The following is a 27,593-nucleotide window of genomic DNA, read 5'->3' as shown; positions in this document are numbered from 1 at the left end:
AGACTAGACTATAGACTAGACTATAGACTAGACTAGACTATAGACTAGACTATAGACTAGACTATAAACTAGACTATAGACTAGAATATTTTTTAATTAATTTTTTCGAACTACTTCACTACAAAAAACACTTCATTTTTATTTTATCCCTCAACAACATTATTTTTGCAGCAACTTTGTTGTTAATCATGTTGCTTATCATTGTTTATCAAAATTGTTGTTATTGTTGGTACACAGTTTATTTGCAGGAATTTTCATAACAATAAAAACAACATACAACAACCATAACAAAGCAAATGCACAAGTAAACAACTAGCAGAATAACAACAACAACAACTCCCACAAACGAAGCCACCAAAATAAAAACATTGCAAATGGCTGCATAATTTTGGCAATTTAATAACTTTTGCCAATTTTTTTCTAATTTAAACAAAAATATGTGAAGGAATTACTTTTACCTTCACCAAGTAACTGATTATTAACCTTTTTTAACATAAAACTTTTTAATAACACTTTAATAGTTGGAATAACAATGACTGGCAAAAAACTGTGCTGCATTTGGACGCTGTGTTTAAGTGTTAAAAAAAACACTTTTTGTGTTTTTTTAGAGATTTTATTAAAATAATTTTATATTATGAAAATTTAACACATTAATTAGCAATTTAAACTCTTTTTTGATCGGAACTGTTGTTTCTCTATAATAAATTAATTCACTTTAACGACTGGCTTTTCTAAGCGACATTACTAACGAGAACGGATGTGAAAACTAAAATGTAATAGAATAAACAATAGTGTGGTCAATATGCATAGTAGTAAAAAAACGCTTAAATTTATGGTGAATTGTTATTAAAGGGAAGTAAAAGAGAATAAGGTTTAATATCGAGTTAAAATTTTATGAAAATTAAGTTTTCTTATAATAAAACAATTTCTCGTGAAAAAAAATAATCCAGGCTATAGAATGAACTATATACTATATTATACTATAGAATAGACTATACTATAGACTGGACAATAAAGTAGACTATTGACTACAGTATAGACTGGACTATAGACTTGACTATAGACGGAACTACAGACTGGACTATAGACGGAGCTATAGACTGGATTTTAGACGGGATTATAGACTAGACTATGGACTAAACAATACTAGACTACAGTTCCATGTCTGATTGTTGCGGCAAAACTGAATCTTATTCTTTTTCTTAAGAAAAAACTTTTTTCTGTGGAAAATCATCAATTCTTAATAAAACACATTTAAAAATTTCAGTTTTTTGTAACTTATTTTTTTTTTTTTGTATATTTTTGAGTTTTCTATAATTTATTACAAACTATAATAAATGGTTATATTATAAAGGTTTTTTTTTTCTTTTTGTTGTTTTTTATAATTTTTGTTTGTTTCTGTTGTTTTTTATATAAAATATATATTTTTTAAGTTAAAATTTAATAGAGAAATTAAAATTTGTTGTTCTTGTTTTAAATTATTACAAATAGGTAATTAAAATTGTAATAAATTTAATTTTTTTATAATTTTAATTGCAAATTAAAATTGATTTTAAAGTCATTTTAAGATAAATTTGAAATTGTTTTCAACTTAGAAAGAAAGAAAGAAAATTTGGTAACTTAAGTTAGTAAAAAATAATGGTGACTTTAATAAAAAAAAAATTAAAAAAATAAAGGAGAAAAAAGCTATTTTGAAAGATAAGTTTAAACCCCCTGATTAAGGAACTCGTTATAGAGTTTTAAAATCAGGCCCTAAATAAAACTTCTTACTACAATCCATATAATAAGAATAATATAAAGTGCATATTCCAATTGTCTGGTATAATGTGTCTTGTTTAGAACCTTAAGTCTTAAGTTTAACGTTTTTAATATCCTTTAGGAAATGCTTTATATATTTTTTTTTTTGTTTCAAACACTCTGCTACAATAAACGACAAAAAATAGCAAATTATTTGCTTTAGTGTGTCAAATTTAATCATCACTTTCCTCATAGGTGGGACTACTAGGCGAGTAGGCCGGACTAGTTGGTGAATAACCGTGAGAAGGAGCTGTGGGCGAGTACATGGGTGAAGCTGGAGAGTAATTGCGTGTTGGTGTGTAGGTAGGAGGAGACGAGGGCGAATATTTTGTGCTGCTGGGAGAGTAAATGGACATGTTGGGCGAGTAACGGGGAGAAGTAGCCGAATAACTGGAACCTGTTGGGCTGTATTGATTGGCTGGCGAATGTTGTGGTGAAGCCGGTGAATACAAGGGGGAAGTAGGAGAATATTTGGGTGATGCTGGTGAATATTGTGGTGAGCCGGGGGTATATTGCGGCGAACCCGGTGAACCATCGTACGAAGGTGAAGGTGGTGAATATTTCGGTGATGTAGGGGAATATTTCACCCCTGTTTGGGAATAAGCCGGCGAGGCTGGTGAATAGTGTGGAGAAGACGAACAATTGGGTGAAGAAGGTGAATAAGAAGGTGTTACTGGCGTATAAGTAGGCGATGAGGGAGAATAAGAGGGTGATGTAGGCGAGTAGCAGGGCGACGAGGGAGAATACGAAGGACTTGAAGGCGAATACGAAGGAGAAGTAGGCGAATACGAAGGAGAATTTGGTGAATAATTCGAAGAAGTCGGTGAATAAGCACTCGCTGGTGAATACATATTTGAGCCACTGCCTGCATATGAGGGGCTGGATGATGGGAAATTCGATGTTGGCGAATAGACCGGTGATGATGGTGAATAACCACTGGTTGAGGGTAGATAACCGGTTGATTGTGGATTGAAATTAGGTGTTGTCGAAGAGTATCTGGGCGAACTGGAGGCATAAACTGGACTGGTAGGCGAATAGTTCGGACTGAGTGGTGAGTAACTGGGTGATGCTCCGCCAGGTGATGATGCCGTATAGTTGGGACTTGTGGGCGAGTACGAGGGTGGTGATACATTTGGAGAGGGCGATAAGAAGGGTGACATAGCCGGTCCCGGAGAAGAGGGTGATGAACCAGGATGAGCTGGTGACCATATGGGTGACATACCCGAGGCTTCTGAAGCTGCCGAAGGCGAAAAGCTGGGTCCTCCGGGTGTCATGCCACTCACTAAAAGAGAAAAGGAAAAAATATATGTTTAATTAAAATTAATAAACTTTTTTCTACTGAAATCTAAATAAAAACCATAATTTTTCTTAAACTTACTTTGTCCAGAAGGCGACAAATATTTGGGAGTACCACACTGAATCCAAGGAGTACGTGGTGGTGACATACTGGGCGTGGCAACAGCACCAAAGAACATGCCCGAACCTCCCAACATGCTAGAGCCCAAAGTATTGGCAATTTCAATACCATAACGACACTTCTCAGCGTCCAGCAACAAATCGAAACAACCTTAAATTGGCGAAAAAAAAAAAAAACAAATAAATAACTTTCCAAATTAATACCTTCTTCTTGTTTAAACTTACCAGTTCCCATTTTCGGCAATTGACCCATAATAATATTCTCTGATACACCTCTCATAGGATCTGTCTCAGCATGAGCTGAAGCATCCAACAACACATCAACGGTTTCTTCAAAGGAACATCTCATAAGAGCACCAGTATCCTGTCTATTGATACCGTGACGTGTAATGGCCATCAAATGACCCTTTGCGGTCATTACGTCACACAACAAGGCCAAATGACGATAGTTTACATACAAACCGTAGAACTGTAGCACAGCGTTCATTTCTTTTTCTACGGATTTACGCACAGCTTCTATGCCAAGTACTTGGAAAATTTCACAAATATCATTGGATGAAGTACGTACAGGATCAACATCACGTTCCGAGAGTACCTTCATCATAGAGGTACCATCAGTTTCCAACAACCATTCTCCGATAGCTTTAAATTCTCCTGTTTCTGTGATGATAATACGTTTCTTACTGTCGGTTTGTGGCAAATGCATATACACTTTGCCAATGGCCTCTATGCCCTGCAGTGTCATGTCAGACAACATGTTGGCCTCAATGCAACGCAAGAACATATCATCTTCCATTTTGTCTACGGCCTCTTCCTCATCTTGGAATTTGTTTTCTTCATTATTCATGATACGTATACGCAAGACCAATTTGTCGGCGTTGTCATCATTGAAAATACAATTAAGATCATCACCAAAACCTGCATTAATCTTTTCAGCAATCTGTTCCATGGTCAATTTCTTATCTGTCATTCTCTTACGATCAAGTTCAATACGCAGCAACCAGGGTGAAATGCGTGTGGGATCAAAATCAGGCATTTCATAGTAAACATTAACGAATTCTTGATCTTCGGCTATTACAGTACGTTGAGGATCAGGATCATAGTAGATAGCAGTATTGGCGGTTACTTTACGCAGAGTAGTATGTTCCAAACGACATAAAACATTCTTAGCCTTTTCAGCATCTCGAGCAGCACCACCCGTCAAGAACACCGTTAGGGAAGGAGCTTTAGGTTTCTTGGAAATATTGATAATTTCCTTTAGACGTGGTACACCCAGGGTTACGTTCTTTGAGGATACACCAGCAAAATGGAAAGTGTTCAGTGTCATCTGTGTGGCAGGCTCACCCAAACTCTGGGCAGCCAAGGCACCCACCATTTCACCGGGATTAGCTTGAGCCTGTTGGAATCTAGTTTCAATTTCACCAATCAACCATTCAAATGCCTCGGTAGACAAACGGAATTCTTCTGCTACATATTTGGTACACAAGGTAGAACGCACCAAACACTGGAACAATAAAGTAGCGTTTTCGTTGGCCTGTTTAGACAAATGATCATTGCCCACCACTATAACACAACGTTGCAAAAGATCACGCACACCATTAATAACTCTTAGAGGAGACAAATCAGTGGGCATTCTTTTGTTGATATGGAAAATTTTTTGCACATTCCAAATCATTCTTTGTAGATTGCAAGGCAGTACAACCTTGGAATCACCATTAGGGAAAATTTCTCTTAAAGCCTCACGATCACGGCACAATTGTTCCCATTCTACCTCTAGTTGAGGCAATGCATTGCCACTTTCACTCAGCTCCTTAATAACCTCATCGGTAAACACTTTGCGCATATAGCGTTCATTGGACCAGTCAAATTTGAAACGTTTTTCAAAAGACTTATTCGATAACTTAACAGTAGGCAGATTCTGAAACTCTACCGTTTCACCAGCCAAACCGTCCTCTCCGTAACGCAACTGAATAAGTTGGCCCACAGAATTACGCACAGTACCATCATAATTTACCATTACAGATTCCATAGCCTTTATAAGACGACGCTGGATATAACCAGTTTCAGCTGTTTTTACAGCAGTATCAATAAGACCTTCACGACCACCCATAGCGTGGAAATAGAATTCGGATGGAGTCAAACCGGCTAGATATGAATTTTCGACGAAACCTCTAGATTCAGGACCGTAATCGTCTTTGATGAAATGTGGCAGAGTGCGCTTGCGGAAACCATAAGGTATACGTTTACCTTCTACGTTCTGTTGCCCCACACAAGCAATAACCTGGGAAATATTAATGTTGGAACCTTTAGAACCAGACACCACCATAGCCTTTAGATTGTTGTATTCAGTAAGAGATTTCTTAGCGGAACCACCAGTTTTGTCACGAGCATCGTTCAAAATACGATTTACTTGATTCTCGAAAGTCTGACGCAAAGTATTACCAGGTGTAGGTTCCAATTCCATGTTGTGAGCTTTCTGAATAACGTTAATGACATCGTCTTTGGCTTTCTTAATGGCCATCTGAATTTCATTATAGGTCTGAGGATCAGCAATTGTATCACCAATACCGATACTGTGACCCTCTAACAGCAACCAATTGTTAATGACAGTCTGAATATTACCATAAAAACGTCCAGCAATCTCATGACCCAATTCCAAAAAGACAATATGCAGCAGAGAACCAGCTGAGGTACCTAGGGTTTTCTTACACAGAATACCCATAATCAATTCACCATGTTCTACCATTACTTTTGTGTCACCGGGAGAAATCCATTTATAAGGACCATCATCTTCATCGTCCGGATGTGTAGAGTGAGTACGTATCATGTTTACGTTGCCAGGAATGATCAGGGTGAAGATTTGTTTACCGGTCCATAGAGGTTTGGGTTTTAAAATACACGGTTGTGGCATTTTACCATCCCAAGTGGGCAAGAACATAAGCAAGTTCATGACCTGTTCGCGTGTGATAAAGACATCACGTTTTGTCATTTTACGTACGGCTGTCAGTGTATCCTGCACAATACCCATGACGGGTTTGTTAGCCTGTAAAGGTGGAAGAAAATTAGGTTAGAAAAGATTGGAAATTGTTTTCAGTTTCAACATTTCATACTCAACATTTTGTGAGTAATGCACATATAAGCGTAACTTATAAACATCATCTGTTTAACTCACAATTTTTATGAAATGGAATATGGGAAAGTTCTTTATCAGATTTCATTTTCATGAAGACTTTTTTCATTTTCTTCTTACCTGTGGTGTAATAATCTGACGTGGAGTAACGTGAATATTCTCCACTTCAGCTCTCGTCTCCATCGATTGAGGGACATGCAAATTCATTTCATCACCGTCAAAATCAGCGTTATAGGGTGAGGTACACGACAAGTTCATACGGAATGTTGACCACGGCAAAACTTTAACACGATGACCCATCATACTCATTTTGTGCAAAGTGGGCTGACGATTGAAAATAACTAAATCATCATCACGTAAATGACGTTCAACTTTATAGCCACATTGTAAATGTAAATCAGAAGGTTTGGGATGGAAACGTAAATCAATACGTTCACCATTGTCACGTACAATATATTTAGCGCCGGGATATTGTGAATTACCACGTCTTACTAATTCCTGCATACGATCTATGTTGAAAGGTGTTACCAATTCGGGGAAAGTTAAATTCTGTGCAATGGATCGTGGTACACCGACCTGATCAATACGTAAATTGGGATCGGGTGTAATGACAGTACGTGCTGAGAAATCTACACGTTTTCCCATCAAATTACCACGAATACGACCTTCTTTACCCTTTAGACGTGATTTAATGGCTTTCAGAGGTTTGCCAGACTTTTGCATAGCTCTGGGCATACCGGGCATGTCATTGTCAACGAGTGTGGCTACATGAAATTGTAACATTTTTATATTTTCCATAATAACATGAGCTGCAGCACCGGTGCCTTCATTTTTACGTAATTCATTGTTGGCCTTAATGATATCGGAAAGTTTGTGCGTTAAATCATCCTGATTCTTAGCGGCACCAAACATCACAACAGCGGGTCGTACAGCCAAGGGAGGGACGGGTAATACAGTGATAATCATCCAATCGGGACGTGCGTATTTAGGATCCATACCCATAATGAAGCACTCTTCGTCAGTAATGTGTTTTAGAATTTCCCAAACGCGTTCAGCTGTTATGGCCATTTTTTTCTCCTACAATTTTAAAATAAAAGGTTGTTAATTGAATAGTTTGGGAATTGGATATACTTCAACCTCTTCTATCGAGAGGGGATTTGTAGAAAACTCAACTATCGAGAGATTTTCCATAGAAAACTGTTCTATTGGGAGATTTTCTGTAAAAACCTCTTCTATCGAGAAATTTTCTAAATAAAACTCTTCTATAGAGAAATTTTCTAAAGAAAACTCTTCTATAAAGAGATTTTCTATAAAAAACACTTCTGTTGAGAAATTTTCCAAAGAAAACTCTTCTATCAAGAGATTTTCTATAGAAAACTCTTCTATCAAGAGAATTTCTATAGAAAACTAGTAAATTGATAGATTTTTTATAGAAAACTCTTCCATCGAGAGATTTTCTATAAAAAAAACTCTTCTATCGAGAGATTTTCAATAAAAAAAACTTTTCTATCTAGAGATTTTCTATAGAAAAATCTTCTATCAAGAGATTTTCTATCGAAATATCTTCTAACAAGAGATTTTCTATAGAAAACTCTTTTATCAAGAGATTTTCTATAGAAAACTCATCTATCGAGAGATAGAAAACTCTGCTACTCAGAGATTTTATATAGAAAACTCTTATTCTATAGAAAACTCTGCTACCCAGAGATTTTCTATAAAAAAATTAACTATCGATAGATTTCCCATAGAAAAATTTTCTATCTAGAGATTTTCTATAAAACATTCTTCTCGAGAGTTAAATTTTTATCAGAAAAAAATAGTCATTTTTATAGCAAACATGAATTTTTCTATAATAAAGGTTTCTTTGAGTAAATCAATGTTAAAATGTATCGATTATCACTGAATCGATTTTGCTTAAAACAAATTATTTTTCAAAAAAGATAAGATAAACTAACTAATTTCAAGATTTTTTTTAAAATTAATCATTGACATTTACCTGTGAATCTTCATTAACATGTTTCCATTCGGCTGTCAAATCTAAACCAGTTCTTCTAATCGATGGCTGATAATGACCGCAACCACCATGACCAGGTTTTTTATTTGGATCAGCCGGTTGTCCATCTTTTGTCATATCCATATCTTCACCACCTTCGCAAATCTTTTTGCCTTTACACAAATCATAAACATAAGCCAGACGCTTACGCGGTTGTCCCTTTGTTTTCATAACAATTTCTTTGATTTTGGGATTATGTGGTGATACCAACATTTTGGAACAATAAAAGCAAACACATCTTAAAATTTTGATGGTTTTTGTTATAAAACCAATATGAAATACGGGTTTAGACAAGTCGATGTGGCCAAAATGGCCGGGACATTCTGTCATATTGCCAGCACAGGTTTGGCAACGTGAGGTACGATCTATGACACCTTGACGGGGATCCATAAGACCACCTAATTTGGGACGGCCACCTTCCATGGTTTCGGCAAACTGTACACCGCCCTCTGTGACTGACATACGTCGCTAAAGTAAGCAAAACAAAAGGTCATTTTAAAACATTGTTTATACATTACAGCAACTACCCTTTTTGCGCCTCTTAACAGTACTTACAATTTCATCCGGAGACAATATACCGAATTGCACACGTTTTACCTGCCTTATAGGCGCTTTGGAATCATTAGTAGCCATTTTGTGTCTAAATTTCTAAAATTCCTCTACTTAAAACTATTACGGGGGGTTTCTAACACTACCCCTCTAGTCTTTGTAATCAAAAAAAAGAAAAAACTTTCGCTAGCGCTCCGCTAACCTCGAGCTGAGACTCCGCTGGCGATTTCAACACTTTTTTTTAAAAAGTTCGTTTGCTGTCGTTTTCTAGACTCTCGCTTCGTGTGATTTTTTCTTCATACGAATTTCATCAATTCAACAAAGAAATTTTTCAAATGAATTTTTTCGCGAAAAATTCATTTATTTTGTTAAAATTTTATTGTAAAAACATTTTGCTACACTTAAACTTCACTTTTATTATGTTTTTTGTGATTTTTAAGCAATTTTTCCGGCTTTTTCTTTACAAATTGTTGGACGTACGCAGCAGGTTGTGGCAGCCGTCTAAAAAAATTGAAGCATTTTTTTCTTTTCACGTTTGCTTCTCAGCGCCATTTGTATTTTGCACGGTTGCAGAAAAGAGTAGTATTTGTAAATGGGAAATTAATTTATTGAAAAATGTACTAAAGGGAAAAATGTTATGAAATTATGAAGAAATTTATTTAATTTTAAATTAAATTAATTAATTTCAAGGATTTTTAAAATATTTTGGATATTTTTAAAAGCTGAAACCGTGAATATTTGTTGGAATTATAAACGAAGTCAAAATTTTTAGTAAAAACACGTATAAAAATCGAATTGTTGATAAAAAATTACGAAAAATCACATTTCTGTTAGGGTTCTATAAATCGACTTTCGAATAATCGAACAATCGACTTTTTGTCGAAAAAAGTCGAAAAGTCGAAGTCGACTATTTTGTTCCAAAAAAGTCGATAACTCGACTATCGTCTATGAAAAAAGTCGAAAAGTCGACTTTGTAAATAAAAGTCGAAAAAAGTCGAAAAGTCGGAAAGTCGAAAAAAGTCGAAAAGTCGAAAAAAGTCGAAAAGTCGAAGAAAGTCGATAAGTCGAAAAAAGTCGAAGAAAGTCGAAAAAAGTCGAAAAGTCGAAAAAGTAGAAAAGTCGGAAAAAGTCGAAAAGTCGAAAAAAGTAGAAAAGTCGGAAAAAGTCGAAAATAGTCGAATATTTTAAAAAAGTGGAAAAGAGGTCAAAAACTCTAAAATAGTCGGAAAAACTCAAAAAAAGTAAAAAATAGTCGAAAAAAGTCGAAAAAAAAGTCGAAAATAGTCAAAAAGTAGTAAAAAATCGAAAAGTAGAAAAGTCGGAAAAAGTCGAAAAGTTGACAAAAGTCGGAAAAAGTCGGAAAAAGTCGGAAAAAGTCGAAAAAAGTCGAAAAGTCGAAAAAAGTCGGAAAAGTCGAAAAAAGTCGAAAAGTCGAAAAAAGACGAAAAGTCGAAAATAGTCGGAAAAAGTCGAAAAGTCGATAAAAATCGGAAAAAGTCGGAAAAAGTCGAAAAGTCGACCATTTATAAAATACTAAAAGTCGAAAAGTCTAAAAGTCGACTTTTAAATAAATGAAAAAGGTCGAAAAGTCGAAAAATCGACTTTTCATAAAATGGAAAAAGTCGAAAGGTCGAAAAGTCGACTTTTAACTAAATGCAAAAAGTCGAAAAGTCGACTTTTCGTTTCAACTATAGAACCCTAATTTCTGTCTGAAATTCACAAGCCAAATACAGCAATTAAATTTAATTAAAATTTCATGTTTCATCGATATATTTTACATATTTACTGGAACGGTTTGAAAGATATGAAATTAATAAGTAAAAATTACAGAAAATCATCTAAAAAGTTGTCATTCTTTAAATACATCAATATTTTGATATAGTTTCTTTCAAAAACCTATAAAACCCAATTCTATATTTACCTTCAACTTTTTTTTTGAGAAAAATGGCTTTTTTTAGTATATTTGATTATTTTTTCGATTCATCCGGCATAATTTCAAATTAAACCTTTAACTTTTATTAAAACTAATACAGACTGGGTCAATTTCATCATAGTTTTTCATTTCCAAGAAAATATACTAAATATTAAAAATATATACATATCCGTACTAAACTTTAAATTCCCCCAACATTTTGCTACTAAGAAATACAACTCTATGTCAAACTAGTCAATAACAACTCTGTAACAGCTGTGCGGTCATGTAAGCAAGCAAAACAAAATGTCCAAACAGTAAAAAAAAATTTATTTCTATTTTTATTTTTTTCAATAATTTATAATTTTTACATTTTCCAGATATGGTCTAATACTTCCCGGACAACAAAAGAAACAACCCTCCCGTGAGGTAGCACGAGAATTCACTAAACCTTCCATTTTTGATGAAAGCAGTTCGGAATCTGATGAAAATGGCCCGCCACAAATGCAAATGAAAAAGGCTCCCATGGGACCGAGTCTTATGGAAAAACGTAAGGCTAAGAATTTACAAGAAAAGGCCTTGGCAGAAGATCCCACAATTTTTCAATATGATGAACTATATGATGAAATGGAAAATAAGCGTGAAGAGGAAAAGCAAGTTAAAAGTAATGAACCAAAAAAGGCGCGATATATAACTAAACTTATGGAAACGGCGGAAAGACGCAAATTGGAAAATGAGCTGAGAGTCGAAAGACAAGTACAAAAAGAACGTGAAGCTGAGGGGGAAGAATTTAAAGACAAAGAAAAGTTTGTTACCTCGGCCTATCGCAAGAAATTGGAAGAAATGCGCAAATTGGAGGAACAAAATAAACGAGATGACTACTTGGAGGCTATAGGTGATGTTACCAAACAAAAGGACTTGGATGGTTTCTATCGGCATTTGTATGAACAGAAAATGGGCACTTCGAAGGAAGTTAAAAAACCCGAGCTGAAACCAGAAATAACAAATGCAGGAGATAGTGATGAGGAGGGAGTATCGTATAAACCCATTAAATCGGGTAAACCCACACAATCGAGAGCTTATCGCAAACGGCAAGCTTCCGACGAAGAAGAGGAAAAAGAAAACGATATTTCGATAAAAGAAGAAACAGAGAAAAAAGTACATTTAACCAATAATATAGATGCCGATTCAGATTTTAGCATAGATGACTCCTCCTCCGAAGAGGATAGTGATAATGAAGCTAATACTAAAAATAAAAAACCTAAAATTACAAAAGATTCTTCAACACCTGAAGATTCGAAAATCTCCAAGACTCCTTCCAATTCCATGGCTCTTAATTTGAAATCCCTTAAGCCGGAAGAGCAAAAAGATAGTCAAATTGAAAAACCTAAAAAAGAGGAAGAGAAACCGTTACCCATTCCTTCGGTGGAAGTAACTAAAGAAGATCTACCTCCACCCAAACCTAAACGTGATAAAGCTGAAGTTTGGCGTAAACGTACAGTGGGTGAAGTGTTCGATGCAGCGGTGCAAAGATATTATGAACGCAAAGCTGCCAGAAATCAAGCATAAAATAAAATTTAAAGAAAAAAATCAAGATTTCAGGTAATTTTTTATTTTTTCTAGTTTATTTTTTAATGTTAAAGAAAATAAATGCGTTTCAGTGAAGGGGGTTTTCCACAAATTTTATTTAAAAATATGTTTTAAAAATAAACACATGTTTTTCTATGATGGAAATTTTTTCAAATTTTGTACTTGAGAATTTGTGAATCATTCACAATAGTTTTTAGTGCGTATACAAACCATCTTCTTGGTTTTAGCAGGGTGTCCTTAATGGGCAATATTTTCTTTAGCTTTCTTTAGTCTGTCTCTTGACTACATACGGTTTAGAAATAGACTACTTTCATAGGCAGATGTTCTTAAACCTTTTACTTTATTTGCTAATTTGGACTGACTTTCGTCGTTTTAAATTCTTAGTTTTCTTTGGAATTATACAATATTGGCTTTCTCATCGATCGAATTTTTGATTAAACGAACCTAACCTAACAGAATTCTGGTCTAGTTCTGTTCTAAATTCTCCAAATCATTCTTGTTCTAGACCAGTTCTAATTCTGGTTTCAGTTGAGTTCAACATCAGTTCTAGTTCAGTTCTAATGCAGTTCTTGTTTAATTCAACTATGGTTTTTTTTCTAGTTCAGTTCAAGTTCAGTTGTAGTTCAGTTCAAGTTCAGTTGTAGTTCAGTTCAAGTTCAGTTGTAGTTCAGTTCTAGTTCAGTTCTAGTTCAGTTCTAGTTCAGTTTTAGTTCAGTTATAGTTCAGTTCTAGTTCAGTTCTAGTTCAGTTTTAGTTCAGTTTTAGTTCAGTTATAGTTCAGTTCTAGTTCAGTTCTAGTTCAGTTCTAGTTCAGTTCTAGTTCAGTTCTAGTTCAGTTCTAGTTCAGTGTTCTAGTTCAGTTCTAGTTCAGTTCTAGTTCAGTTCTAGTTCAGTTCTAGTTCAGTTCTAGTTCAGTTCTAGTTCAGTTCTAGTTCAGTTCTAGTTCAGTTCTAGTTCAGTTCTAGTTCAGTTCTAGTTCAGTTCTAGTTCAGTTTTAGTTCAGTTATAGTTCAGTTATAGTTCAGTTCTAGTTCAGTTCTAGTTCAGTTCTAGTACAGTTCTAGTTCAGTTCTGGTGCAGTTCTAGTTCAGTTCTAGTTCTGTTCTAGTTCAGTTCTAGTTCAGTTCTAGTTCAGTTCTAGTTCAGTGTTCTAGTTCAGTTCTAGTTCAGTTCTAGTTCAGTTCTAGTTCAGTTCTAGTTCAGTTCTAGTTCAGTTCTAGTTCAGTTCTAGTTCAGTTCTAGTTCAGTTCTAGTTCAGTTCTAGTTCAGTTCTAGTTCAGTTCTAGTTCAGTTCTAGTTCAGTTCTAGTTCAGTTCAGTTCTAGTTCAGTTCTAGTTCAGTTCTAGTTCAGTTCTAGTTCAGTTCTAGTCAGTTCTAGTTCAGTTCTAGTTCAGTTCTAGTTCAGTTCTAGTTCAGTTCTAGTTCAGTTCTAGTTCAGTTCTAGTTCAGTTCTAGTTCAGTTCTAGTTCAGTTCTAGTTCAGTTCTAGTTCAGTTCTAGTTCAGTTCTAGTTCAGTTCTAGTTCAGTTCTAGTTCAGTTCTAGTTCAGTTCTAGTTCAGTTCTAGTTCAGTTCTAGTTCAGTTCTAGTTCAGTTCTAGTTCAGTTCTAGTTCAGTTCTAGTTCAGTTTCTAGTTCAGTTCTAGTTCAGTTCTAGTTCAGTTCTAGTTCAGTTCTAGTTCAGTTCTAGTTCAGTTCTAGTTCAGTTCTAGTTCAGTTCTAGTTCAGTTCTAGTTCAGTTCTAGTTCAGTTCTAGTTCAGTTCTAGTTCAGTTCTAGTTCAGTTCTAGTTCAGTTCTAGTTCAGTTCTAGTTCAGTTCTAGTTCAGTTCTAGTTCAGTTCTAGTTCAGTTCTAGTTCAGTTATAGTTCAGTTATAGTTCAGTTATAGTTCAGTTCTAGTTCAGTTCTAGTTCAGTTCTAGTTCAGTTCTAGTTCAGTTCTAGTTCAGTTCTAGTTCAGTTCTAGTTCAGTTCTAGTTCAGTTCTAGTTCAGTTCTAGTTCAGTTCTAGTTCAGTTCTAGTTCAGTTCTAGTTCAGTTCTAGTCAGTTCTAGTTCAGTTCTAGTTCTAGTTCAGTTCTAGTTCAGTTCTAGTTCAGTTCTAGTTCAGTTCTAGTTCAGTTCTAGTTCAGTTCTAGTTCAGTTCTAGTTCAGTTCGTCAGTTCTAGTTAGTTCAGTTCAGTAGTTCAGTTCTAGTTCTAGTTCAGTTCTACTTCTAGTTTAGTTCTAGATCATCGAAGTATGTTTATATTAATGTGATTTTTATTAGTTTATATATTTTTTCTAATCTCTGAAATTTTCCTTAATTTATAAAATTTCCCTTTAAAGGATTTTTTTTATTTTTATTGGAAATGAAATATTTTTTACCAAGATTAATTGAATTTTGATATAATTTTCGGTAAAATATTATGAAAAGCAATTTCTTTCAAAAAACGTTTGTCTTTTTTTATTGTCTTTAAGAGTTTTTGTTTATAACTCCTTCCTAATCCAATAACCTTAAATAAAACAATTCCAATTTAGTTTTAACATATACATAGTATATGTATCTTGTTATATATACCTCATTCCCATATTAATCAGATTTAGAAATATTTGACAGATATTGCAAATTTGATTAGTAGGGGAACACCAAACATTTTATTTAATGTAAATAAAAGGCACCAATTTCAAAGCAATTACAAACAATCTAAGAACGACGTTTCCATGGTCTAAAAACACCACCACTGCCTTCGGCACTTGAACTACTACTAGCAGATGATGAAGACGATCCACCTAAAGATGATGAACTTGATGAGGAAGCAGATGAACTTGAGGAAGAGTATATGGGTACATTATTGCTGTTGAAACCTTGAGCATTGCCAAATATATTCGTATCATGATGATAACCGAACTTTGGACCCTCACGATGTTTATAACTTTCCTGTTTCATCATTTGATGTGATGAAATGCCACTGGCTGACTCACCACGAAAACCACCACCCATATGATGACTGCCATATGAAGGTGACTCGGGATTGTAGCCATGATGACTATATTTTGTACTGCCAGCTTTAAAGTTAGCACCATACAAGTACTGATTTTCATACCCCGATGGCAGAGAACCATAATCTCCGCGAGGACCCGAAGGCACATTTTGCCCAGCAACAAGTGGTGCAACAGCTGACTGTTGCACCACTTGCTGTTGATTGTTTATATTGATAATGGGAGAATTTTGATAATTCTCACCATGCAAACCATGACCATAAAGTTTGGAGTGAAGTTCATCGCGAATATTGTGTAAGATCAAGCCACACCACGAAGAACCCACCAGCGAGGCGAAAAATATTAAGTTTACCTAAAAATTAAACAAAACTAATTATTTTTTGTTCTCAATATAAAATTACTCTTTTAACTTACCACTTTCATTTTCTTAATTTTAAAATATGCTATAAACTCTTAGAGTCTTAAATTGTAACTGTCTAAAGAATCCTTAAATTGTTTAGCTATTTATACTAAGAACAGGTAAAAATAGTGCCAACAAGGATTAGCTACAGGTATGTTAATTAGTTGGGTTTTCCCTGCAAATTTTATGGCAATTTGTTCGGTTTATTTGTATTTGTTTGCCTTGTCTATAACCCAAATTATCTCATATTTCTTGGAATTATGAATTTAAGTAATTTTTTCAACGAAAAACAACATGACAAAATCACGCAGCTTTAATTAGTCAATGTGAATTTCTTTGTAAATTTTAGTCATGTATTAGGAAATTTTAGTTTTTATCTAAGGAAAATATGTTAAACACATGTATGTACACGCATCTTATGGTTAGGGTTACACTCAAAGAAAATTCAAGATGTGGAAAGTGTAAAATATTAGAATTCTTCTAATATTATTATTTATAACTATGTATTTTGAATATTAAATAACGTTTTCTTGTCATCTCCAAAATCTCATAGTATGTAACATTATTGTTTCCTGCTGTGACCTTCAAGATCTATAGCGTGCGATGGGAGTTAAGATAAGAACCGTCTAGGCAAGCAGAAATTAAAGGAGGTTAATTGCAGTCAAAATTGTTTGAGAAAGTAATTCCATTCTAATCCTAATAGAATCACTTTTAACTCCATCACTTCTTGTATAAAAAAGAGATTCAATCATGAAGGTCAAAATTCTGCCCTTAGCGTATATAATCCTAATGGAATCACTTTTAACTCCATCAGTTTTTGTTTTTGTATAAAAAAGAGATCAGTAGTTTATCTTCTGCATAAATCGATACCCTTCATCATGAAGGTCAAAATTCTGCCCTTAGCCTTTTAAACTACAAACTTTTAGAACACTTAGAGCAATGAAACAATTCACAAAGTTTTTGTTTTTGTATAAAAAAGAGATTCAATCAGTAGTTCATATTCTGCATAAATCGAAATCCTTCATCATGCAGGTAAAAATCCTGCCTTTGGCGTATAGAGATCACTAACTAGATAGGACAAGCACCAGACCAATGAAAATGACAAGAAATAGGAACGAAGTCGCGGGGAGGGCGAAACAGAGACCCGAACCAGAGCGAGGGAGAGGAACGAGGGAGGGGGGAAGGAACGAACGAACGAACGAACGAACGAACGAAAGACGAACGAACGAACGAACGAACGAACGAACGAACGAACGAACGAACGAACGAACGAACGAACGAACGAACGAAGAACGAACGAACGAACGAACGAAACGAACGAACGAACGAACGAACGAACGAACGAACGAACGAAAACGAACGAACGAACGAAACGAACGAACGAACGAACGAACGAACGAACGAACGAACGAACGAACGAACGAACGAACGAACGAACGAAAACGAACGAACGAACGAACGAACGAACGAACGAACGAACGAACGAACGAACGAACGAACAAGACGAACGAACGAACGAACGAACGAACGAACGAACGAAGAACGAACGAACGAACGAACGAACGAACGAAACGAACGAACGAACGAACGAACGAACGAACGAACGAACGAACGAACGAAACGAACACGAACGACGAACGAACGAACGTAAACGAACGATACGAACGAACGAACGAACACGAAACGAACGAACGAACGAACGAACGAAACGAACGAACGAACGAACGAACGAACGGACGAACGATACGAACGAAGGAACGAACGAACGAACGAACGAACGAACGAACGAACGAACGAACGAACGAACGAACGAAACGAAGAACGAACGAACGAACAACGAACGAACGAACGAACGAAACGAACGAACGAACGAACGAACGAACGAAACGAACGAACTAACGAACGAACGTAACGAACGAAACGAACGAACGAACGAACGAACGAACGAAGAACGAACGAACGAACGAAGCGAACGAACGAACGAACGAACGACCGAACGAACGAACGAACGAAACGAACGAAACGAACGAACGAACGACGAACCGAACGAACGAACGAAACGAACGAACGAACGAACGAAACGGAACGAACAACGAACGCACGAACGAACGAACGAACCGAACTAACGAACGAACGAACGGAACGAACGAAGGACCGAACGAACGAACGAACGAACGAACGAACTGAACGAACGAACGAAAGAACGGAACGAACGAACGAAGAACGAACGAACGAACGAACGAACGAACGAAGAACGAACCGAACTAACGAACGAACCGAACGAACGAACGAACGAACGAACGAACTAACAACGAACTAACGAACGAACGAACGAACGAACGAACGAAGAACTAACGAACGAACGAACGAACGAAAGACGAACGACAACGAACGCAGAACGAAACGAACCAGAACGAACGACAAGAACGAACGCCGAACGAACGAACGAACGAACGAACGGAACGAACGAACGAACGAACGAACGAACGAACGAAACGTAACGAAACGAACGGAACGAACGAACGAACGAAACGAACGAAGCGAACGAACGAACTAACGAACGAACGAACGAACGAAACGAACGAACGAAAGAACGAACGAACGAACGAACGAACGAACGAACGAACGAACGAACGAACGAACGAACGAACGAACGAACGAACGAACGAAGAACGAACGAACGAACGAACGAACGAACGAACGAACGAACGAACGAACGAACGAACGAACGAACGAACGAACGAACGAACGAACGAACGAACGAACGAACGAACGAACGAACGAACGAACGAACGAACGAACGAACGAACGAACGAACGAACGAACGAACGAACGAACGAAACGAACGAACGAACGAACGAACGAACGAACGAACGAAGAACGAACGAACGAACGAACGAACGAACGAACGAACGAACGAACGAACGAACGAACGAACGAACGAACGAACGAACGAACGAACGAAGAACGAAAGAACGAACGAACGAACGAACGAACGAACGAACGACGAACGAACGAACGAACGAACGAACGAACGAACGAACGAACGAACGAACGAACGAACGAACGAACGAAGAACGAACGAACTGAACGAACGAACGTAACGAACGAACGAACTAACTAACGAAAACTAACGAACTAACTAACTAACTAACTAACTAACTAACTAACTAACGAACTAACTAACTAACTACTAACTAACTAACTAACTAACTAACTAACTAACTAACTAACTGACTAACTAACTAACTAACTAACTAACAAACTAACTAACTAACTAACTAACTAACTAACTAACTAACTAACTAACTTTCCGACCCCATAAAGTATATATGTTCACACATATGTATATTTTGGACCCTTATAGATAGCGGAGACGATTGTCTTGTCTATTTGCCTGTCTGTTTGATATAAATTTTCTGAATACGTCAGATATCTTCGGGATTCAAAGCTTCAATAATTCAGAGATGCTTTAGAGAAGTTTCCGTCCAAAAATGACGGAGATATATGCAAAAATCCGAGACCACCTCTGAAAATTTCATCAATATGACATTCTTTGCATGCTTCGACAAAAAAGCAACAACAACTTTGCTTATTTGAAAAAACGTATGTTTGGATGCTTGTAGGCTTTAATGCTTTGCGTATTTTTTGTGTTTTCTTTCATCTGGCATTAATTGTTGTTGTTTTTTTGTTTTGTTATTGCGAAAATAATGATAGAATCGGAAAAACGAAATAAATTCAGTGTTGTGCTTAAACTACCAGATATTCCAAATATTTTTTCCTGAGCTTAAACTTTAAAAATGCTCGAATTTAATAGTAAACTAGTAAATAACCCCTCACCTATACGTGTTTTGTTTACTTTCTTCTGTTTTTTTTTTTTTTTGGAAAAATTATACAAAATTTAAAGCACAAACAAATTTGTATAACTCAAGGACATGATTATCCTTATCATAAGTTTGTGTTGCTTTTGTATTTACTTAGTTAAAGAAAACATGTGCTTTTAATTTCAAAAGAAATTGTAAATTTAATGAGGGTACACTATCTCAATACGAATTGTTGTTTTAAGTTTTAGGGAAACGTTACGTGCCAAAAGAAAGTGTAAAAGTTTAATTTTATTTAAACAAGAAGAAATGCATTATGATTGTGTCATAAACAAATGTTATTACGCAAATGATTTATCTTTATTTTAATAATATTGATAAAGGGTGTATTGTAGATACTAATCAGGGCATTTAAATGGTGTTAAAGAAAGGGGTAATTTAAATTAATATAACTTTTAAATTGAAGCAATTGAAAGATATGGTGACTTTTTAAAATCCCTAAGTTTGTTGACTATAAATTTGTCCTCTCCAAGTAAAAAATAGTTCAAGTGAAATGGAGCTGTATTCAAAAATCAGGTCATTAGTAAAATCCTACTAATGTTGCTATAACATTTGTTTTTTCGCCTCAAATGTAAAAAGTCCTTGAATTAAGAAATAAACATGTGTTGAAATTATCCTTTAGAAATTCCTTAAAAACAAAAACTCTTACACTGATAATGAAATCAGGCAGTAAAATAAATGTACAACAAAAACAAAACTACTACTGTTCCACATTTTTTCCGAAAAAATATAATATTTCTACGTTGACAGTTAACTGTCAACTAAGTAGTAACCCAAAAGTACGAACAACAACAAAACTGCAACAATAACAACTTTAGGCAACAATTTAATAGAAAAAAAAAAAAACAAAAAAACAACAACAACAACAATAAAATCCACTAAATATTACTAAAGTGTAACTGTGATCATCATCAACATTTTTAAAAGAATTTTCAAGTAAAATCCTTTTTTTTGTGTTTTTGTTGTTATCGTTTAGTTAGAAGAGATGATGGCGATGAAGGCAAAAATCTAGGTTGCTGGCACAACCAAAAAAAAATACAAAAACAAAAGAAGTAGTAACAACAACAACAACCCCACAGGTACAATGTGAGTGCTGACTACCATTTTTATTTTCGTGCAAATACATTGCAACGAACCCAGGGATGGAAAATACCCGACGGATCTTTGACATTTTTAGTAATAGTCTACAGACTACTTACGTCTACCGATACTTACGTAGACTAGTCTGTAGACAAGTCCATAGACTAGACCAAAGACTAGTTAACAGAATAGGTGATACTTCGTAGACTAATTAATAATATACTGATCCATTAACTAGTCAATAAACTTCTACATATATAAGTCAATAGAATAGTTCATAGACCAGCCAAGGTGTAGTCAATGGAGTAAGTAGTTCATACACCAATCAAAAACTTAGTCCATAGAGCAGTTAATAGAGTAATATATAGACAAATGAAACGAAGGGATAAGTTAATATATCGGTCTATAGAATAATTAATAGTTAGTTCATAGGCTAGTTAATAGATAGGTCCATAGCATATCATATAGACCAATCAATAGACTAGTTCATAGATTAGTTAATAGATTAGTCCATAGACTAGCCTACATACCAATAAATAGATTAATCCATAAACTAGCCAGTAGACTAGTCCACAGACTAGTCAGTAAACCAGTCAGTGGACTAGTCCATTAACAACTCTTTAGAGCAGCCCATAGACAAGTCAGAAAGTAGTACATAGACTAATCAATAGAATGAGCCATAGACTAGTTTATAGACTTGACAGTAGACTAGTCAGAAGACTAACCAACGGACTAGTCCATAGACTACTCTGTTGAATAGTTCATAGACTAGTCAATAAAGTAGTCCATATACTAATCAATGGAATGAACCACAGACTAGTCTATGTTCTAATAATGCATTAGTCAGTATACTAGTCTATAGACTAGTCGGTAGAGTCTATAGACTAGTATTGACTAGTTAGTGGACTAGTCCCTTGACTACTCTGGAGACTAAAGATTAATTAGCCATAGGCTAGCCAATAGAATATCCAATAGAGTAGTCCAAAGGGTACATAAACTAGTCAGTAGACTATTCCTTATACTAGCCACTAGACCAGTCCATGGAATAGTCAATAGTCTAGTCAATAAATTAGTCAACAGACTAGTTCTTAGGGCCAATCTTTAGGTGAAAGATTAGCGATTAAATTAAATTAATCCTCGAAAGATGTTTTTGAGTATTCAATTAGTTAATTTTGTTTGCAAGTTTAAGCGCCTAATGGAGGTGGTTTAATCTTAAGCACGAAATGCAAAATTGTAAACAGCTGATGCAAAAAAAATAATAAAATTTTTATAAATATAAACATTAAATGTTCTATTTATTGATTAGTATAAATTATGGACATTTCAAAATACATTTTTTTGTTTTTAATTTAAAGTTTTCATTAATTTTCATATTAAATTTACAATTGTCTACTTCTTTTTATAAAATATGCATTGTTTTGATAACAAACAGTGAAGTTTTCTGTTGTTTTGTATGGCAACACTGCGAAGTTTAATATTGTACTTAAAAACATCAAAGGGGATTAACATAAGATTAAATTTATTTTTAGATTAACTAATCTGATTATTAATTGGCATTTGATTACCATCTCAAAACCCGCTCTTACACTACCCAATAGAATGGTCAATAGACTAGCCCATGGATTAGTCCATAGATTGATCCATAGACAAGTCCATATACCCATCAATAGACAAGTCCATGGACAATAAACAGTCGATAGACTAGTCTAAATTAGTCGATAAGAAGACTCCAACAAATTTCAACTTCCCATGCCTGCAACAAACTCTTGTTTTCCTCACGTAAAAGCAAAAAAAAAAAAACATACTACAGAAAAAACCAACCATCAAGTATTTATGTTGCAGTTTTAACAGGCAGCAGCAGCACAACAACAGCAACATCAATAAAATGTAAAAACATTTATAATTGTTGTTGCTGTTGTTTTGGTTGATGTTGTCACATTCATTTCATTTGATGTTTATTGTTGACTGTTATTTTTTTTTCATCATACTCTTCTTTCTCCTCTTCCATTACACTTTCACCATTTTGTTGTTTGTGCTGTTTGCGTTTTTCAACTAAAGTTACCGTTATATACCAGCAGCTGCTGCTGTTTGTGCAGTGATTTTTGTTATTATTTGTCTGTTTTGTTACGTGTTCATGTTGCTGTTGTTGTTATTTATATTGTGTTCATGATGTTTTTGTTGCTGTTGGTTTTGCCTGAATTGTTTTCATTTTCACTAGAGTATTTATTTGTTCTTTGCAATTTAATGAGTCGCAGTGGTGTTGTTATTGGTTGGTTGGGTGCTGTTATATGTCGTTTGTTGTTCTTTTTCTCTTCTTGTTCAAGATAATTATGATGATGCTGTATGATGACAATAATGATGTATGATTTGTTGATTTTTTTGCAGTTTTTTTCATTTTGTCAGGACATTGCAGATTTACTTGGTCTTTGTTGTTGTATTATTATTTTTGTTTTCAATTAAAAACAGTCATGATAAGAGAAATAAGGAGTCGTTTTGTATTATAATGAGAAATATTTATAAATTTTTAAGCAATTTTTTTTAGTATGAAGTGCATTAAACAATTCCTTGCATAATTAATTTTATTTTATAATTTATATTTTAATTTTGACATTTGGCATGTAAGTGGAAAATGCTATAATTTCTGTTAGAATACATTAAGAACAAAAGTTATTCTAATTAAACTATAAAGATTTCAATGGAAATGTTAAGACATTTTCATAGGAAATGTTAAGACATTTTCATTGCAAATTTTAAGACATTTTCATAGAAAATTTTAAGACATTTTCATAGAAAATGTTAAGATATTTTTATAGAAATGTTAAGACATTTTCATAGAAAATGTTAAGAAAGTTTCAAAGAAAATGTTAAAACATTTTCATAGAAAATCTTAAGACATTTTCATAGAAAATGTTAAGACATTTTCTTAGAAAATGTTAAGACATTTTCATAGAAAATGTTAAGACATTTCATAGAAAAATGTTAAGACATTTTCATAGAAAATGTTTAAGACATTTTCATAGAAAATGTTAAGACATTTTTCATAGAAAATGTTTAAGACATTTTCATAGAAAATGTTAAGACATTTTCATAGAAAATGTTAAGACATTTTCATAGAAAATGTTAGACATTTTCATAGAAAATGTTAAGAAATTTTCATAGAAAATGTAAAGACATTTTCATAGAAAATGTTAAGACATTTTCATAGAAAATGTTAAGACATTTTCATAGAAAATGTTAAGACATTTTCATAGAAAATGTTTAAGACATTTTCATAGAAAATGTTAAGAATTTTCATAGAAAATGTTAAGACATTTTCATAGAAAATGTAAGACATTTTCATAGAAAATCTTAAGACATTTTCATAGAAAATCTTAAGACATTTTCATAGAAAATCTTAAGACATTTTCATAAAAAATGTTAAGACTGTTTCAAAGAAAATGTTAAGACATTTTCATAGAAAATGTTAAGACATTTTCATAGAAAATGTTAATTAATTTTTTATAAAATGCTTATTTCTCAGATGAACTGATTTAGATTTTTCATTGTTCCCAAATTCTAATTTTTTTCGATCCATTTTTATCAATTTTAAATTCTTTAACATTTTCTCTTGCTTATCATACGCCATCATCCTTCTCATAGCTTTACAACAAACCAAACTGGGCAAAGGACATCGACTTATAGTTCTTGTATAAAGATTTTTTTTTTAGTTTTTCTCATTTTTTTTGGTGAAATTTTTTGTGTTGATAATGACAAAAATATGAACTGAATGAAACCAAGCAGCAGATGAAAAATGAGCTTAAATATAAAATTCTGCCACCATCGACATATTTATTCAGGTTCCTTTGGGCACTTTCTCTCGGCTCCTCTGGCATTTTTCCTTCCTGCCGTAAAGGCTTGCATCGCCTTACTCTCCATCAACCATCCTGTCGTTGATAATTTTTGTATTGTAAAGCAAAACGTTGTTCTTGTGTTTTTATTGGAAAATAAGAAAAAAACTGTTTATCGGTATTAAGTGAATGAGAGAGATTTAAAACCTACAATAACATGGAAAGTAAATGGATGGATGGTTGGTTGGTTGGCTGGACAAATGGATGCATTATAGTTCTTCTGTTGTCCACTACTTTTGGGCGGATAGACAGACGGACATAGTCATTGCTGGCTGTATTTTAAGTACATATTAGTATCAGTTGTTTTCGTTCAATTGAAAAGGATTATTGAATAAGCAACTACAACAAAAACAACATTAATATCAGTATCAATGATTCTTTTCTCATTTTTTTTTTTTTTTGTTTATTTTAATCCTTTCTTTCATTAGCGAAAAAATATATAAAAATGTTACTTAAAGCCACACGAGAGCAAAAAAAAAAACTAAACAAAAAATCATCAATAAGAAAAAGTACTAAAAATGAAAACTTTTAACTATAATCTCTAGTTCCTTGCCTCTCTCTTTCCACCCTCCTCCTTCATTTCTTGGACTTTGTGTTCATTTTTAAAACTATTTGGGCATTTTTTCCATTAAACAACTAGAAAACGAGCATAATATTTTCTAGGTTTTTTAGATTAAATGGGGGATTTAAGAACATAGAGAAAAAAGAAAGAGGCATTAAGTTTTCATTACATTTGTTTTAGATTTATTAGAAAATTTAAAAGCACCAGCTAACAAAGAAATTAGAACTTTTTTTATTATAAATTTCATGTCAAATTAGTTGGGTTTTTAGCACAATTTTTAAATGATTAAAAAAAGGAGAATATGTTTATAGAAAGGTTCACATGTGCCACTAAACTAAATAGAAAATATTGTACAAATTTTGAATGAAAATTTTTAAAATTAAAAGTTCTAGGAAACTTCCATGAAATTTTCTGAAGAAAATGTCTTAACGCTATGTAAAAAATGTCTAACATTTTCTACAAAAAATTTCTATGAAAGTTTTCTTATATTTCTATGAAATGTCAGATAAAATTGTTTTCTATACAAAGTCTTAAGATTGCTATGAAATGTATTAACATTTACTGTGAAAATGTCTCTTAACATTTGCTATGTAAAGTCTTAACATTTGCTATGAAATGTTCTTAACATTTTCTATGAAAATGTCTTAACATTTGCTATGAAAATGTCTTAACATTTGCTATGAAAATGTCTTAACATTTGCTATGAAAATGTCTTAACATTTGCTATGAAAATGTCTTAACATTTGCTATGAAAATGTCTTAACATTTTCTATGAAAATGTCTTAACATTTTCTATGTCTTAACATTTTCTATGAAAATCTTAAGACATTTTCATCTAACCTTAACATTTTCTATGAAAATGTCTTAACATTTTCTATGAAAATGTCTTAACATTTTCTATGAAAATGTCTTAACATTTTCTATGAAAATGTCTTAACATTTTCTATGAAAATGTCTTAACATTTTCTATGAAAATGTCCTAACATTTTCTATGAAAATGTCTTAACATTTTCTATGAAAATGTCTTAACATTTTCCATGAAAATGTCTTAACATTTTCTATGAAAATGTCTTAACATTTTCTATGAAAATGTCTTAACATTTTCTATGAAAATGTCTTAACATTTTCTATGAAAATGTCTTAATATTTTCTATGAAAATGTCTTAACACTTTCTATGAAAATGTCTTAACACTTTCTATGAAAATGTCTTAACACTTTCTATGAAAATGTCTTAACATTTTCTATGAAAATGTCTTAACATTTTCTATGAAAATGTCTTAACATTTTCTATGAAAATGTCTTAACATTTTCTATGAAAATGTCTTAACATTTTCTATGAAAATGTCTTAACATTTTCTATGAAAATGTCTTAACATTTTCTATGAAAATGTCTTAACATTTTCTATGAAAATGTCTTAACATTTTCTATGAAAATGTCTTAACATTTTCTATGAAAATGTCTTAACATTTTCTATGAAAATGTCTTAACATTTTCTATGAAAATGTCTTAACATTTTCTATGAAAATGTCTTAACATTTTCTATGAAAATGTCTTAACATTTTCTATGAAAATGTCTTAACATTTTCTATGAAAATGTCTTAACATTTTCTATGAAAATGTCTTAACATTTTCTATGAAAATGTCTTAACATTTTCTATGAAAATGTCTTAACATTTTCTATGAAAATGTCTTAACATTTTCTATGAAAATGTCTTAACATTTTCTATGAAAATGTCTTAACATTTTCTATGAAAATGTCTTAACATTTTCTATGAAAATGTCTTAACATTTTCTATGAAAATGTCTTAACATTTTCTATGAAAATGTCTTAACATTTTCTATGAAAATGTCTTAACATTTTCTATGAAAATGTCTTAACATTTTCTATGAAAATGTCTTAACATTTTTTGAAAATGTGATAACATTTACTATGAAAATGTCTTAATATTTTCTATGAAAATGTCTTAACATTTTCTATGAAAATGTCTTAACATTTTCTATGAAAATGTCTTAACATTTTCTATGAAAATGTCTTAACATTTTCTATGAAAATGTCTTAACATTTTCTATGAAAATGTCTTAACATTTTTTATGAAAATGTGATAACATTTACTATGAAAATGTCTTAATATTTTCTATGAAAATGTCTTAACATTTTCTATGAAAATATCTTAACATGTTCTATGAAAATATCTTAACATGTTCTATGAAAATGTCTTAACATTTTGGTAAGGATATGTTTTAAATTTCTGTGTAAAAGAGGCCTTTAACTGTTGTTATGTTTAAAATTTGACCTGCTGATCTAGATACTTAAACCTAGTGGTGACATTTTGTTCATAACAAATAGTATATTGTTTA

The 27,593-nt window shown here is 33.4% G+C and overlaps 3 protein-coding genes across 3 annotated transcripts; 1 reads left to right on the top strand and 2 right to left on the bottom strand.

The window, feature by feature from the left end:
- Positions 1-1,278: 1,278 nt before the first annotated feature.
- On the bottom strand, positions 1,279-9,470 carry LOC119610908 (DNA-directed RNA polymerase II subunit RPB1). Its single transcript, XM_037966322.1, has 6 exons — positions 8,952-9,470; positions 8,340-8,864; positions 6,464-7,420; positions 3,439-6,256; positions 3,176-3,364; positions 1,279-3,079 (listed from the first exon to the last, which is right to left on the bottom strand). The coding sequence occupies exons 1-6, from the start codon at positions 9,027-9,029 to the stop codon at positions 1,971-1,973; spliced, it is 5,676 nt and encodes a 1,891-aa protein (XP_037822250.1). The 5' UTR covers positions 9,030-9,470; the 3' UTR covers positions 1,279-1,970.
- Positions 9,471-11,093: 1,623 nt separating this feature from the next.
- Positions 11,094-12,451, top strand: LOC119610906 (nuclear speckle splicing regulatory protein 1). Its single transcript, XM_037966321.1, has 2 exons — positions 11,094-11,174; positions 11,238-12,451. Exons 1-2 carry the CDS (start codon positions 11,164-11,166, stop codon positions 12,424-12,426), a joined length of 1,200 nt encoding a protein of 399 aa, XP_037822249.1. The 5' UTR covers positions 11,094-11,163; the 3' UTR covers positions 12,427-12,451.
- A 2,588-nt stretch (positions 12,452-15,039) lies between these two features.
- On the bottom strand, positions 15,040-15,846 carry LOC119610905 (cell wall integrity and stress response component 1-like). The gene is made up of 2 exons (XM_037966320.1): positions 15,838-15,846; positions 15,040-15,775 (listed from the first exon to the last, which is right to left on the bottom strand). The coding sequence occupies exons 1-2, from the start codon at positions 15,844-15,846 to the stop codon at positions 15,128-15,130; spliced, it is 657 nt and encodes a 218-aa protein (XP_037822248.1). The 3' UTR covers positions 15,040-15,127.
- Positions 15,847-27,593: the final 11,747 nt, after the last annotated feature.

This window comes from Lucilia sericata, unplaced genomic scaffold, assembly GCF_015586225.1.
Source record: "Lucilia sericata isolate MDLA Ls3-8-SP2 unplaced genomic scaffold, ASM1558622v1 Contig001307F_arrow, whole genome shotgun sequence".
Classification (NCBI taxonomy): domain Eukaryota; kingdom Metazoa; phylum Arthropoda; class Insecta; order Diptera; family Calliphoridae; genus Lucilia; species Lucilia sericata.
This window is presented reverse-complemented; position numbering and strand designations above follow the sequence as displayed.

Coding starts and splice junctions, on each gene's coding strand:
- LOC119610908 (XM_037966322.1), bottom strand. CDS start 9,029: ATGGCTACTAATGATTCCAAAGCGCCTATAAGGCAGGTAAAACGTGTG. Junction 7,421..8,339: donor ATGTTAATGAAGATTCACAG/GTAAATGTCAAT, acceptor TTAAAATTGTAG/GAGAAAAAAATGGCCATAAC. Junction 3,080..3,175: donor TTTGTCGCCTTCTGGACAAA/GTAAGTTTAAGA, acceptor TTTCTCTTTTAG/TGAGTGGCATGACACCCGGA.